Genomic DNA, 15,723 nt, shown 5'->3' with positions numbered 1-15,723 from the left:
CTGTATGGGTTCTAAGATTACTCTGTCCTGGACTCTGAGAAGAAACCTACCTGAATGGTTGAGTAAAATATTCCCAGTTATTTCCTGTAGCCACCCTCCAGCACAGACATATCATTAAAACCTGGCACATTATGGCTGTAAGCTTATTTACATTTTTTTTCCTATAAAGAATTCAATTTGTAGAGAAGCTCATCAGTGGGGCTAGGAGCTGAGTGCACTTAGTCACTCTGTCCCATGTCCCTTGGGAAGGTCTGGGACTAGGGCCATAGCGCGGCCCTAAAAGGGCCTTCCCTGAGCTTTGGGGAGGTGAGTTCCCAGAGAACGGGGCTCCACGCACACAAGGGCAGACTGGGCAGGAGGTGCTATGGACCCCGCCTTTGCAGAGGGTCCTGGCGGATGCCTCCTTAGCAGAGTTTGGAACAGACTCACTGCCAGCGAAGTGAGTTCAATGGCTGAGGTGAGGTATCCTGCGTGGGGGCCTCATAACCCAATTCAGACTACTCCCGCCCATAAAAAAAAATAAAGAATTCGATTTGTAAATGAAAATCAATAAATGGTTTTCTCAACCTTGTTTGTTTGTTTTTTAAAAACTTTTTGTTACCACTTAGGGAAAATTTATCACTAGTAACTGCTTTGGGTGACCGAGCAGCCCAAGGACGTGCCTTTGGAAATCTTGGAAACACGCATTACCTCCTTGGCAACTTCAGGGATGCAGTTATAGCTCATGAACAGGTACAGTAAAGCTTTGGAGCAGATCATTTTCTTCATCAGTGTTTTGAACAGCTTTCAGACTTTCTTTAGTTTTATCTAATTAAAACTTTCTGTTTCAGCGTCTCCTTATTGCGAAAGAATTTGGAGATAAAGCAGCTGAAAGAAGAGCATACAGCAACCTTGGAAATGCGTATATATTTCTTGGTGAATTTGAAACTGCCTCTGAATACTACAAGTTAGTCTAATATTTCTGTAGATAAATGTAAAATGGTTAGTTATGCAGTCAATGAATCATAGGCTTTGGGTTTATGACTTTTTTGGTGCATTTAAGCAGCAGGACCTTTGGCTCTCTAAGTCTCAGCCTTCTCATCTGTAATCAAAGATATCAATACTTTGGGGATTGTTATGAGGACTGAATTAAAGACTATATAAGCACTTATTTAGCATAGTACTTGGCACACAGTGCTCGATACGTATTATTGTTAACAGTTAGTAGCAGCAGCATAGCCCCTTTATATTTTTATTAGTTTTTATCTTTAAAACTGTTTTCAATGACATTCTAAACGTTTAAAGTCTTTTACACTGGTTCAGCATGTATGGTTTATATATTTACATGCTCCCCCACCACCAATGATGGGTTTGCAGAGAGGCCACATGAAAGCCTGGTAACAAACAGATGCCCTGGTTTCCTCCAGCAGTTGCTGAATGTCCCCCACCTTATCCTACCATCTTATCGAGTTCTCCCACCCTCTCTGCCTATCTTTGGTTCTCTCTTTAAGCTGAGGCCCTATTCACTTGAGTAGCACTCCCAGCTTCTTCTGAGACAGAGTCTTTTTAAGCTATTGGTAGGCTTGAAACATACATGATAGCAAAGTTTGGACTGCTTCATTTTGCCTGATCTTTGCTTTCTAGATTGTTTGGTGTTTTCTTTAATTAGTGGGAATTGAAGGTCCATACAGGCCTTAGGCAGAAGCCAATATGACTGAACCAAAGACACAGTGACTGATTTATGTTTTGTTAAAAAATCTAATGTGAGAGAGATCTGGAAAGTTTATCATCTAAAAAAAAAAAAAAGTAAAATTGCTTTAGGTCCATATTAAAAACTAGAATGTCATCCCATTTAAACTTCAACTAATGGTTGGTATTTGTTGGTTGACTAGTTAGATGTGAAATAACCTTCTAAATAAAATACATCACTATACAAGGAGTATATATTTTGATTTTAAATATAAAAGTTTCTTATATTTTAAATCCAAAAGACAGAAAAGTCTTAACAATGATGTATTTGTATTAAATACTGAAAAGTTCTGTAAGAAAGTAGAGATGGTAGCTGTTTAACTTAAGAAGCATGAGTATAAAGTAATGAAACTTACTCCTGCCCCACACACCCCCAAGCAAGGAGAACTCAGAACTTCATACATATTACATAAATATTGGTTAAAAATATTTTTGGAACTCTTCTTTGGAATTGTTTTCAGAGCCACACTGGAAAACTATCTTAATTTTATAGGTCTATAATAGAAAGGATAGAAACAGTAGTCGGTAAAGCTACTTTAGTAATAGAGTTTGGTTATAGAAAGACTTCCAACCATTTTCAAATTAACTGTATTCTCAAAGGATAACCATATGCCAGAAAGGATTGTGCCACAGGGTCAGAAGACAATTCCAAAAGTCTTCCAAAAATGTTTGTGAGGACAGGCAAGGTTAGAGTAAGTGTGTAGCCTTGCTGGGTGACAAATTTGAAAGTATCATCATTAAATACATAATTTCAGGTTTGTTTGCTTAATAAAACTATCACATTATCATATACTTATTTTTCATATAGTTATAATGATATGAAGTATTTATACTGTTTGGCAGAAATTATAGGAAAGAGTCATTTATATTATTGGCTCCAAAAGCATCTGTAGATTGAAGCACTAATGAGAATAATAACAAAACACTAACATTTATTAGCTTCTACTGGGAGCAAGATGCTATGCTAAGCACATTATATATACTAATTCATTTAATCCTAACAAAACCTATTTTTTACATACGAGGAAACTAGTACATAGAGAGGGTGAGTGACTTGTCCCAGTTACAGATGTACTAACTCACAAAGCTGGGACTTGAACCCAGTCCTCCTGGCTCTACAGCCCATGCTCTTAACTACTGCATGGCTTCTCATTGGTGATTCCACAAGGTAGAGTTTGGTTAATATTTAAATGTGGCATTTAATATTTTTCATGAATTGGTGACTTATGGCCTATACAAAGCAATTTACATTAAGTATTTTCAGTTTTGACAAAATGTAAAGGCAACAGTATGATGTATGTAGACAAACTGACTTAATGGTATTGCACTGCAACAGGGAAGTTCAGTTCAGGCGCTCAGTTGTGACCCCATGGACTGCAGCATTCCAGGCCTCCCTCCATCACCAATGCCCGGAGTTTACTCAAACTCATTTCCATTAAGTCGGTGATGCCATCCGACCATCTCATCCTCTGTTGTCTCCTTCTACTTGGGCCTTCAGTCTTTACCAGCATCAGGGTCTTTTCAGTTGAGACAGCTCTTCACATCAGGTGGCCAAAGTATTGGAGTTTCAGCTTCAACACCAGTCCTTCCAATGAATATTCAGGACTAATCTCCTTTAGGATGGACTGGTTGGATCTCCTTGCAGTCCAAGGGACTCTCAAGAGTCTTCTCCAACACCACAGTTCAAAAGCATCAATTCTTCAGCAACAGGGAAAGGTTTTTTTAAATGTTAAAAATACTGTTAATCTTTAGAGGCACTTGATCTCATGCATCAATTCTTCTTTTATCTGGGGAATTAATAGGACTCTTATATTTATTCTAAAAGTCTGGATTTGTTTTTTGTGTTTCAAGAATGCCTTTTCATTTTACCTAGAAGTAGTGGAGAAAGTATGGGATATTAGGCCCTAAAGTAGATTTACTTTAAAGGCAGGAGGAAAAGTGAGTTTTATTTTATGTTTACTATAGCCAATAATAAAAATGATCTTTATGTAAGAATTAATTTCTTTTTTCAGAAAGACTCTACTCTTGGCTCGCCAGCTTAAAGACAGAGCTATAGAAGCACAGTCTTGCTACAGTCTTGGAAACACATATACTTTACTTCAAGACTATGAGAAGGCCATTGATTATCATCTGAAGCACTTAACAATTGCTCAAGAGCTTAATGATAGGTAAGTTCTACACCTTTTTATTGTTGTTATGATAAAATATATTGTTGAATCCCTAGAATTTTTCCTTTAAGTTTCTTTTTTGGTTTGCTTTTCTTTTTAATTTGTTTATAAGGTATCTTCTCTGTTTCAGTAGCATTCTCTGTATGCTAGCATATGTTTTGAAGGGCTAGCACATTTTAGAGGATTTGACTGGTTCCCTATAATCTTGAACCAAGTAGGTCACAAACTCACATGCCTGCAAAGGTCCTCCTGACTAGATCAGTGTGGAAAATTGTGGTGAAATTCGATATTACTCCTAATGTTAAGGGGACAGCTGCTATTTCACTCCAGCTAAGTGTCGCAGGCCAGGAATGAGGATCCAAAGCCACCTCTTTTTTCAAGAGAAGGGAGGAATTCTGAGTTTTATATAAAATATTCTGATTTTTAAATGTTGATGGCTAATTCTTTTTTTTTTTTAACTATATGGAAAAACAGAATATTTGTACAGGACTTTAGTTTCTGACATTTGCTTTAAATAGGATAGATTTTTATTTCAGTGTGAAAAATTCTATATACTTATTCAAAATGAAGTATGCTAATTCAAGAGGTAGTGAGTTCTGTCTTCCTCATGGTGAGTGATTACCCAGTAAGGCTATCATAGAAAGAAAATGGGGTAGTTGAATTACAAGACCTATCCCTGAGACTTTATAATACACTACATGTTTTAAAAAAATCTTTTCCATTTTAAAACTTGACTCTGAGTTCAGTATTATCTGGATATTTTAACACAGTTGTCCCTTGATATCTATGGTGGTTAAGATTCCAGGACCCCTGTTGATACCAAAAGCCATGGAGACTCAAGCCTCATGTGTAAAATGGTGTAGTACAACCGGCCCTCCATATCCAGGAGTTTCTCAGATCATGGTTGAATCCCCAGATGCATAACCTGAAGCAGGCCAACTGTATATCTCTAGTATTATGATAGTTTGTTCTTTATAAGAAAGACCAAATAAATTCAAAGAATTGTTTTATACTTTTAATTACTACTTGATTTTATTCTTCACACCGACTTCCTTTCAGATAACTGTATGTTAACTTTGAATTATTTTGTAGAATTGGTGAAGGAAGAGCATGTTGGAGCTTAGGAAATGCATACACAGCTCTAGGAAATCATGACCAAGCAATGCATTTTGCTGAAAAACACTTGGAAATTTCAAGAGAGGTATGAAACTAAAAAATGGTTATCTGTGCTTATCTGTGCTACTGTGATTCACAGATCTGCAGCCCTATTATTTCTCTAGGATCCTGCTATATGGCCAAGTAATAAATTTAATTATATATTGTTCTCTAGGCATAAGAACTGAAAGCATTTTAAGATACAGATCAGAGGTATGTTTGCACTGGCCTTGATGTAGGATAGAGGAGAGGATTACTGACCTATCTCCACTGTCCCCCATCTCTTTGTGGAAAAGTAGCATGGTATGAAAGGAGGAAGATGGCTTTTAGAATCAAGGACTGGTTCCTGTTACAGTTCTGCCATTTGCTGGCTGTTTGAGCTTGGAAACCTTTTCTGAGCATCATTTCTTTCATCTGTAAAATGGGAATAATAACTGCTTTGCAAATTGTTATAAGGATTAGAGAGAAAGTATATAAAAGTGCCTAGTGTGATGTCTAGTGCTGGTTTAATACTGCTACTACAGTATGGGAGAAGGCAATGGCACCCCACTCCAGTACTCTTGCCTGGAAAATCCCATGGACGGAGGAGCCTGGTAGGCTGCAGTCCATGGGGTCGCTAAGAGTCAGACACGACTGAGCGACTTCACTTTCACTTTTTACTTTCATGCATTGGAGGAGGAAATGGCAACCCACTCCAGTGTTCTTGCCTGGAGAATCCCAGGGACGGTGGGGCCTGGTGGGCTGCCGTCTATGGGGTCGCACAGAGTCGGACACGACTGAAGCGACTTAGCAGCAGCAGCAGCAGTATGGAAATAAATATTATAAGGAAATTTTATTCATGTGATGCCAAGTTAACATGTCACAGAATAATCTACATTATTATTTAATTGATCACAGAGATTGAGAGCAGTCTAATATTTAGAGAAGAGTTGATAGAATATATTCATTAGTCCTACTGCCATAGTTTAGAAACTTTCCTTTTCTTTCTTCTTTAAAATAGTATTAATGGAAAAAACCATTTCATTTATAGTATTATAATTCTAAAATAACTATTTTCATTTCTCCATATTTTCTTCCAGTTGTAGGTTCACAATATTTTCAACTAATCTTCACCATTCTTTACTTTAAATACTACTCTAAATATATAAATAAATGCTTGTGGTTGTAGGTTGGAGATAGAAGTGGTGAGCTTACAGCACGACTGAATCTCTCAGACCTTCAAATGGTTCTTGGTCTGAGCTACAGCACAAACAATTCAATGATATCAGAAAATATTGAAATTGATAACAGTTTGCATGGTAAGTATTAGGTGTTCAAAACCCAATTTCTTTATCCTTAAGATTTATATTTAAATTATTTATTTCAAGTTCACCATATCCAGAAAGATATATAACATAGGAACTTTTTATACCTTTTTGCTTTACCACTGTCCCATTAATTTATCAATATACCCTATTTTATAGCTTTTATCATGAATATGGTGAAGGTATAGTTTTTTTGTAAAAATACATTTAAATTCTGTATCTGTGGGCTGGTTCAAAAATGTATAAACATGAAGAAACAAAAATTTAAAATTTTACTATTTAACCTTTTAAATTTCAAATGTCTTTACATATTTAACATTTGTTTAGGTTTTTTCCCCTCATTTTGTTTCTAAGGGAAAATCTCCTAGGATTTTTTTTTTTTAATTCAGAACACCTAGAACTTTTCTTTAGATGCTGATTTGGTTTTGATGTTGTCACAGGAAAAAATATGCTACTGTTTCTAAGTGGAAAAAAACCCTTTTGATTAAAAAAATAAAATTAACAAGATTAGAATCACAGTTTTGAATACCATTTATATGTAATCTTATGTGAGTTCCATTAAACATTCAGCTTAGGCTTTAAAAATTGTCAGTCTGAAAAAAATTACTGACACAGACATGTTTTGAACTTGAAAGTCAGTGAAAAATCTAGCTTTTATCTTTGCATTATCCTCCTCTAACCCATACAAAGAAAAGCAAGAAGGAAAAGAAAAAATTAGTGGCTAGTTACCTGATCAAGACTGTGAAAGAACATTTAGTTGAAAAATGATAGTGAAGTATGAACAGTATGGTAAACTTAACCGTGTACATTGCAATTGAATAATGGACTAAAAGGTTTTCCTGTGTTTAATTTTCAAGTAGGTTAAGTTGTAATAGCTTCTCATATTTTAACAAATGATCATGTGTCCTCATGGATCCCTCCAGCTATAGATCAATTCCTTTGTATCCCTCTGTAACAAAACTCGAAAGTAATATCACTGTTCCTTGTTGTATTCTCCTCCCATTCTCTCTTCAACCCACCGGACTCTGCCTCAGAGTTACTGGACTCTTGACTTTGGCCCCATCATGACACTAAGACCTTTTCAAGGTACCAGAGACTTCCTTTTTACCAAATACAATGGTCAGTTTTAGATGTCAGCTTATTTGATTTCTCAGCAGTATTTCCTACAGCTGATCATTGCCTCTTCAAATGCTTCATTCATTTGGCCTCCAGGATTAACTTCTTTCTGGTTTGCCTCCACCTCACTTGACCACCCATCTTCATGACTCTACTCTTTCTCATGTTTCCATCCTTGACATCTGTCGTGCCTGGGGTTTGGTTGCTGACCTTTTCTCTTCCCTCTTTCCTTTTCTATTTTCTGCCTATCCATATCCTTCCTTCCTTTCTAATGTTATCCTTTTCCCTCTTATCCTACACTCTAGATCCATGTAATAGAACTTTCTGTGAAGAATAAAATGTTCTGTATCTGTGCTGTCCACTAGAATAGCCTCTAGCTATATGTAGCTGTTGAGCACTTGAAATGTGGCTGCAAAAAGAAGTGAATTTTTAAATACCATTTAAAGTTTTAAAAGCCACATATGGCTAGTGGCTAAAGGCTTCCCTGGTGGCTCAGATGGTGGCTCCACCTGCAATGCTGGAGACCCAGGTTCCATCCCCTGGAGAAGGAAATGGTAACCCACTCCAGTATTCTTGCCTGGGAAATCCCATGGACATAGGAGCCTATTGGGCTACAATCCATGGAGTCTCAAGGGTCAGACACAACTTAGCGATTAAACCACCTAAATGTCTGTTTAGGTTTTTTGCCCACTTTTTGACTGGGTTGTTTGTTTTTCTGGTATTGAGTTGCATGAGCTGCTTGTATATTTGGAAATTAATCCTTTGTCAGTTTGATTTGCTATTATTTTCTCCCATTCTGAGGGCTGTCTTTTCACCTTGTCTGTAGTTTCCTTTGCTATGCAAAAGCTGTTAAGTTTAATTAGGTCCCACTTGTTTATTTTTGCTTTTATTTCCATTATTCTAGGGGGTGAGTCAGAGGATCTTGCTGTGACTTATGTCCTACAGTGTTCTGCTTGTTTTTTCCTCTAAGGGTTTTATAGTTTCTGGTCTTACATTTAGGTCTTTACACCATTTTGAGTTTTTCTTTGTGCATGGTGTTAGGTAGTGTCTAATTTCATTCTTTTACATGTAGCTGTCCAGTGTTCCCAGCACCACTTATTGAAGAGACTATCTTTTCCTCATTGTATATTCTTGCTTCCTTTGTCAAAGATAAAGTGTGTGGGCTTTCTATCTTGTTCCATTGGTCTATATTTCTGTCTTTGTACCAGTACATACTCTCTTGATGACTGTAGCTTTGTGGTATAGTCTGAAGTCAGGAAGTTGATTACTCCAGCTCCATTCTTCTTTCTCAAAACTGCTTTGGCTATTCAGGGTCTTTTGTGTTTCCATACAAATTGTAATATGTTTTGTTCTAGTTCTGTGAAAAATGCCATTGGTAATTTGATAGGGATTGCATTGAATCTATAGATTGCATTTGGTAGTATAGTCATTTTCACAATATTGATAATTCACATTCTTTGAAAGCATTCATGAAACACTTCCAGTAAAGTTTTAAAAATAAAATTAAAAAAACAAAATTAAAAAAAAAAAAAGAAACACTTCCAAAAATTTAACCACCATGCCAAACCAGCAAATTTGAAAGAATCTGTATCACGAAGATTTCATGCCCTGAGCATGGTACAGTTAAGTTAGAAATTAACAAGAAGATAATATATAACACATATTCATTTGAAAACTTAAAAACACACTTAAACCTTATGGGTTTAAGCAGAAATCTTAACATAAAATTAGAAAATAATTTAGGACTGAGTTTTAATTTATAGGATACATAACTTACATTGGTGCAAAACTTACATCATATGTTTAAAAAGGAAAAAGATTCAGTGAGCTGACTATCCAGCTTTTAAGTAAAAAATTTAAAAAACCCTCTAAAGAAATAGAAGGCAAGAAATAACAGAAATTAATGTTATTAAAACAAAGATTCAATAGAGAGTTTTGGTTTTTTTTTGCTGTGCTAGGTCTTCTTTGCTGGGCGGGCTAGTCTCCAGCTGCGGCAGGTGGGGGCTCCTTTCTAGTTGTGGGGCACGGGCTTCTCACTGTGGTGGCTTATCTAGTGTGGGGCATTCATTCTGAGGCACGGGCTTCAGTAGCTGCGCCTCCCGGGCGCTAGAGCACAGGCTCAGTAGTTGTGGCACATGGGCTTAGTTGCTCTGCCACATGTGGGATCTTCCTGGACCAGGGATCAAACCTGTGTATCCTGCTTTGGCAGGTGGATTCTTTACCACCGAGCCACCAGGGAAGCCCAAGAGAATTTTTAAAAACCCAAAAATTTAGTTAAAGACTAACAAATCTACAGCAAGATTATTTGAGGGAGAAAAAAAGAGAAAGAAGGGATATAATATAGATGCAGCAGACATTATAAAGAGATTATCCTGAGTAGTTTTATTTGAAAACTTAGAAGAAATGGACAATTTCTAAAAAAAAAAAAAAAAAGGCTTACCAAAATTGAATCTAAAAAAATCTAATGGTAGAATGTAATCTGAATGGATGACATCACTAATACCTAAAACCATAGAGAAATTTGGTCCATTATTTAAAATCCTTCCACTGAGAAAATACCTGGCCAAGGGGATTTTACAGTGTGATCTCCCAAACATTTAAAAAAAACTGATTCCAACCTTCTGTAAAATTATATAGGTAACTGGAAAAGTAGAACACTGTTAGTCTTTCTAAAAACAGTATAACCTTGATATCCAAACTAGACAAGAACAATATATATAAGAAAGGAAAATAACAGGCAAATCTTTACTCATGAACATAGATGGAAAAATTCTGAGCAAAATATTAGCAAACCAAGTCCACAATGTATTTAAAATAAACAGGAATTCAAGTCTACTGAATATCAGGAAACCAATTAATAATATATATTAGTAAACACAATAAAGAAGAAAATAGCTCAAATATCCAAATATGTCAGTAATTCTATTAAATGTAAATGTTCCATGTAAAGGACAGGAGTATCCAATTGGTAAAAGAGCAAAATCCAACTAAATATGTAAGTCTGACAGTAAAAGGACTGGGGGAAAAAAAAGGGTACCATGGAAAAACTAATGAAGAGAATCTGGTACAGCTGTACAGCTGTATTAATAACAGATAAAATGTACTTTTAAGGCAAAAGATCTTGTTAAGAAGACAGTCACTTCACAATGGTTAACAATTCAATTCAGCAGGGAGAAAAAGTCTTATATATATATATATATATGTATGATACCTGGTAAGCCTAATAACAAAACTTCAATGTACAAAAGCAAACGAACTAAACTGAAAGGAGAAATGAGAAAAGCTAGCATAAAGGGAAACTTAAACACATTTCTGTCAGGAATTGCTCCTGTCAAAAAACTAAATATTATAAAAGATGGCGGTTCTTCCCAAATTGATATATATTCATTGTGCTGCTAAGAAAATCATGACAGCTTTTTCATGGAACTCAATGAGGTCGTTCATGAATTTACATGAAAGAAAAATGGGCTAAGAACTCAAAGCCAAAACATTCCTGATGAAAAACAAGAAATGAGAAGTGCTTTCTGTACAGATATAAAGATTATAAAGCTAATTAAGACAGTGTTATTGGCATAGAGACAAATAGCTCAAATAGGATATAGAGCCTCTATATTTTTAATCCTTGCATATATGGAAATTAGTATCACATAAAAATTCCTGATGGACCAAAGATTTAAATATGAAAGACAGATTTAAAGCAGTAATTATGATCAGCCATCTAACACTTGCTAAATGCTTACTGAGTACCAGGCATTGACCAACCTCTTTACAAGTGATGATGCATTTATCATCACACAGTGATATATAAGGTAGGTATCACTGTTCTTTACAAATGAGAAAAACAGAATGACACAGAGGTAATTGCTCAAGGTCATATCACAGTGAGTGAGTGGTCTGTTCAATCGGTATGGTATCTCTGAAAGTAAAGGAGAATATCGTCAAGATATCAGAGAGGGGAAGGATTTCTCAAAACACAAGAACAAAACCATTAAGAAGACTGACATTGAAATTAAGAACTTCCTTTCATTAAAAGAAACCATAAAGATAAACCACAAACTGAGAGGACATTTGCAACACAAATGATTAAAAAGGATTTGTATCCTCAATGTATAAGAACTCCTATGAATTAAGACAGATAAGCTAACTAAAAGATAGACAAAAGTGATGAATAGAAGAAATACAAATAGCCCATAAATATGTGAGAAGGTGGGCTTCCCTGATAGCTCAGTTGGGAAAGAATCCGCCTGCAGTGAAGGAGACCCTGGTTCAATTGAGTCAGGAAGATCCCCTGGAGAAGGGCTAGCCTACCCGCTCCAGTATTCTTGGGCTTCTCTTGTGGCTCAGCTGGTAAATAATCTGCCTGCAATGCGGGAGACCTGGATTCGATCCCTGGGTTGGGAAGATCCCCAGGAGAAGGGAAAGGCTACCACTCCAGTATTCTGGCCTGGAGAATTCCATGGACTGTATAGTCCATGGGGTTGCAAAAAGTTGGACACGACTGAGTGATTTTCACTTTTTAACCCATTTAATCAGGGAAAGCTTCCCTGGTGGCTCAGCTGATAAAGAATCCGCCTGCAATGTGGGAGACCTGGATTTGATCCTTGGGTTGGGAAGATCCCCTGGAGGAGGGAACAGCTACCCACTCCAGTATTCTGGCCTGGAGAATTGCATGGACTATCAATGAGGTTGCAAAGAATTGGACATGACTGAGCGACTTTCACTTAATCAGGGAAAACCATAGTGAGGTAGTATTGGTGGATGAGGTGGATGAAAATTAAAAGGCCTGATACCAGTTTGAAACAAATAAGTAATAGAAATCCTTACGCAGTGTTGATGGGAGTAGAAGTTGTACTCAAAAGAGCAGTCAGGCAACATTTTGGTAGAGTTGGAGATGTACCAGCCGTATGATCCTGCAGCTCACTCCCAGTTACACGTCTGACATCCAAAAAACAAAGCCTTGCTCATGTACATGAAGTATTTCCAAGAATTTCTATAGTAATATTGCTTACAACAAAAAATTGGAAGCAACCTAAATATCTGTCACCAATAGAAACGGTATATGCTTTCTTAGTCCTATAAATCGCATGAAAACTGAACTCCTCGTAGCAACTTGGATGAGTCTCACAAACATGAGATTGCTCAAAGGAAGCCAAGTTAGAGAACACACAGTATGAGACCATTTCTATAGCGCTATATAACAAGTTCCATTGCTTAGAGGTGTATCATGTGTAATAAAAACATGAATTATGGAGGAAGAGGGATTTTATAGGGTGAGTTACAAAAGGGGGAGTTAATGTGTTGGCCATGGTTTTTTTCTTAAACTGGGTATTATGTATTTCTTGGCTATAAAAACTTTTCATATCTAATGATACCTTTTGAAAAGGATATTTGAAGATCTTTTTATTAAACTTTTTTCCTGACTGGCAGTAAATCTATTGTCAGTGGAGATCTTAAAATGGAAACAGATAACTGAGAAGTGTTTTGGGGATGTTATTTTGATTCTTACCTCAAAATTGAAGGCTTTATGCTTTCCTTATGTTTTTACTTTTAAACTGCTCTACCGTTTGGGTAGGTTTTAGGAGACTGTGTGTATCATATAAAACCAGTTATTATGAAATGCCTTTTCTAAATTAAGGGGTAATGTTAGTAACCAAAGTTAGTTTCCAACCAAAATCTTAACTTCCTTACATCAAAATGTTTTATTCATTTAGTTGGTGTGGAAAATTATTATTCTTGAAAGAATATATGTTTATACATGTTTCCTCCTTCCATATGGGTTTGTGGAGCAGACTTTAAATAACATAGTGATGCTGAATTTGCAGTCTTAAGGGCTCCCTAGTTTATTTGAATTAACATTTTTTTCCCAAAGGTGCACGCCCCAAGTTTGGACGCCGACACAGTATGGAAAACATGGAGCTTATGAAGTTAACACCAGAAAAGGTTGACAGTTTTTCTCTTTTAAATTTCTTGAACTGTTAAAATATTTCAGCAACTTTTAATTTAAATGAAATAATTTAAGTCCTGTCATATGGATAACACTTGAACATTTTCCTTTGAAAAGAATCAAGTACAGTGCAAAAACAATGTGTACGGTATGGTGCCATCTGTTCAAGAGAACTTTTATGCATATATATCCTTTGTAATTGCATGGCAGCAGAAGGGTATGTAAGATACTTGACAACTTGATTACCTCTGGGAAAACTGCTGTCTGGGTTATAAGAAATGCTTACTTAATATACTGTTTTGAAGTGTTTGAATATTTTACCATGTACATGCACTACTTTGTTTTTCTTTAATTAAAAGAAGATCAGGGAAATTAAAAAAAGGATTGAGAAACTTTTTCAACTAAATATCAGCAACATTATTGGCAAGATTAATGATACTTATGATCAAGCTAGTTTTTCTGGCTGCACTTTTGAAAAGCTTTTTTAAACAAAGCAATAACTCTTTATTCAAGATGCATCTTCTCTAGGATTTTGTTGGTTTTTTAAGTAACAGAGAAGGGACTTAATTGGGAAAAAGGTTACTGAAGAATAAATCTAGGCTGCTTTCTTCCACCTCCATTTATCTTAAATACACTGCTATGGTTTGCTCTTATTTGTTTATGCTGTATTGATATTTCTTAAAACACTTTTTATAAGATATATTATAATAACTTGGGAAACTTCCAATGTGCAAATTAAAATTATCAATAATCACACCTTCCAAAAGGAAAATTAATATTTTTGTATTTGTTCATCTTGCATTTTATATGAATATTAAGATACTATTTTATAATACAGTACTATATCAACATCTTAGTGTCATTAAATATTCTTCTGCTCTATTTTTATAATAGGCATATGATTTTTGAATATTGACATGTTTTGTGTAAGTAGTCATCATGAGACCAACATCTGATTTGAACTAATTTCCAATATATATTTTTAATTACAAACTTTTTTTTTTTTTTAACTTCTGGTTAACTTCTGAAGGGCTTTGTGATTTTCTCCAAATATTTACCTCTTATATTGTGAGTGTGGTTTGCAAATCTTTAAATCTATAGAGTATTTAAAAAAAAATAGAAAAACTTTTAAGTCAGTTTAGATCTTCCTTCTTCTAGTAGGTAGGAACCTAGTAATAAGCAGCAAAATTAATTTGGTGCATCTGTAAGTGGTACTAACAGTAATTCCATGAGAAGCTGATCACATTCAACCCTGTAATTTTCCAATAGACAAATGATGATAAGGCTTTATCTCTAAGTTGTGATTTTTTTTTTACCTCATAATAAAGTCAAAGAGTTCAGTAGTTTTATCAACAAAAAATTACTACTGCTTTGTAAGTTTTAGATGTCAATTTTTAAGGTTAAAAATTCTAGATATTCAAACTTTCCAATTGTAATTGATTTTCAGGTAACTCACATTGAGAATAAAACTTCAGCTTCTCTGACCATCCAAATTTTATTTTTATGACTTTTGGCAAACTTATTAAGATTTCTAAAAACCTCCACTTTAATATTTTGATAATAAGAAATTCATAGCATACATTTGGTCCAAGCTTTTGAAAACAGTGATATATATTGTCAAAAAGGAATGTATTAACTCACCCTGCTCCCAGTTACTGTTTTTTTTAATGTCCTGTTTTCCATTTATAATTCTGTAGGTACAAAACTGGAACAGTGAAATTCTTGCTAAACAAAAGCCTCTTATTGCCAAACCTTCTGCAAAGCTCCTCTTTGTCAACAGACTGAAGGGGAAAAAATACAAAACTAATTCCTCCACTAAAGTTCTCCAAGACGCTAGTAATTCCATTGATCACCGAATTCCAAATTCTCAAAGGGTATGTTTAAAATAAGTTTTAGAATATTGTGTTTTGAGTTTTTTATATTCATACTGGATTTTTATAATTTATTATTAGTCAATATAAATGTCTTTCTTATTCAAAGTAGTCTTCTGTATTTTCCTATTTTTTCTGTATTTTTCAAAGCTAGAAACTAAAATGTCCTCCATTCAGTTTAGAAGTCAGAACAAATTAAATTCAGATGTTCAAGGATTTTTAAATACTAATTTAAAGTGAGAACTGTCTGCATGCATCAACTTTATTTCTGTTACTAAAATTCTAAGAGTTAAAAACAATTTTGCTTAAAAGTGAGCGTAGGACTCATATTATTAAATATAACAAAATATTTAGAAATTGAAAAATACCATGGGATTACTGGTAAGTATCAGGGGTATCTCTAAGCTACCCTGCTGCTGCTGCTAAGTCACTTCAGT

At 35.3% G+C, this 15,723-nt stretch overlaps 1 protein-coding gene across 4 annotated transcripts in view; it reads left to right on the top strand.

The window, feature by feature from the left end:
* GPSM2 (G protein signaling modulator 2) overlaps positions 1 to 15,723 on the top strand; it is a 53,969-nt gene that overhangs the window by 29,603 nt on the left and 8,643 nt on the right. For all 4 annotated transcript variants that reach the window (XM_019956952.2, XM_019956951.2, XM_070785984.1 and 1 more), the window contains 7 exons: positions 609 to 732; positions 831 to 946; positions 3,741 to 3,896; positions 4,989 to 5,097; positions 6,220 to 6,349; positions 13,341 to 13,411; positions 15,113 to 15,289. In XM_019956952.2, coding sequence (XP_019812511.2) covers positions 609 to 732; positions 831 to 946; positions 3,741 to 3,896; positions 4,989 to 5,097; positions 6,220 to 6,349; positions 13,341 to 13,411; positions 15,113 to 15,289 — 883 coding nt within the window. The remainder of the gene's footprint in view (positions 1 to 608; positions 733 to 830; positions 947 to 3,740; positions 3,897 to 4,988; positions 5,098 to 6,219; positions 6,350 to 13,340; positions 13,412 to 15,112; positions 15,290 to 15,723) is intronic.

Source organism: Bos indicus, chromosome 3 (assembly GCF_029378745.1).
Source record: "Bos indicus isolate NIAB-ARS_2022 breed Sahiwal x Tharparkar chromosome 3, NIAB-ARS_B.indTharparkar_mat_pri_1.0, whole genome shotgun sequence".
Classification (NCBI taxonomy): domain Eukaryota; kingdom Metazoa; phylum Chordata; class Mammalia; order Artiodactyla; family Bovidae; genus Bos; species Bos indicus.
This window is presented reverse-complemented; position numbering and strand designations above follow the sequence as displayed.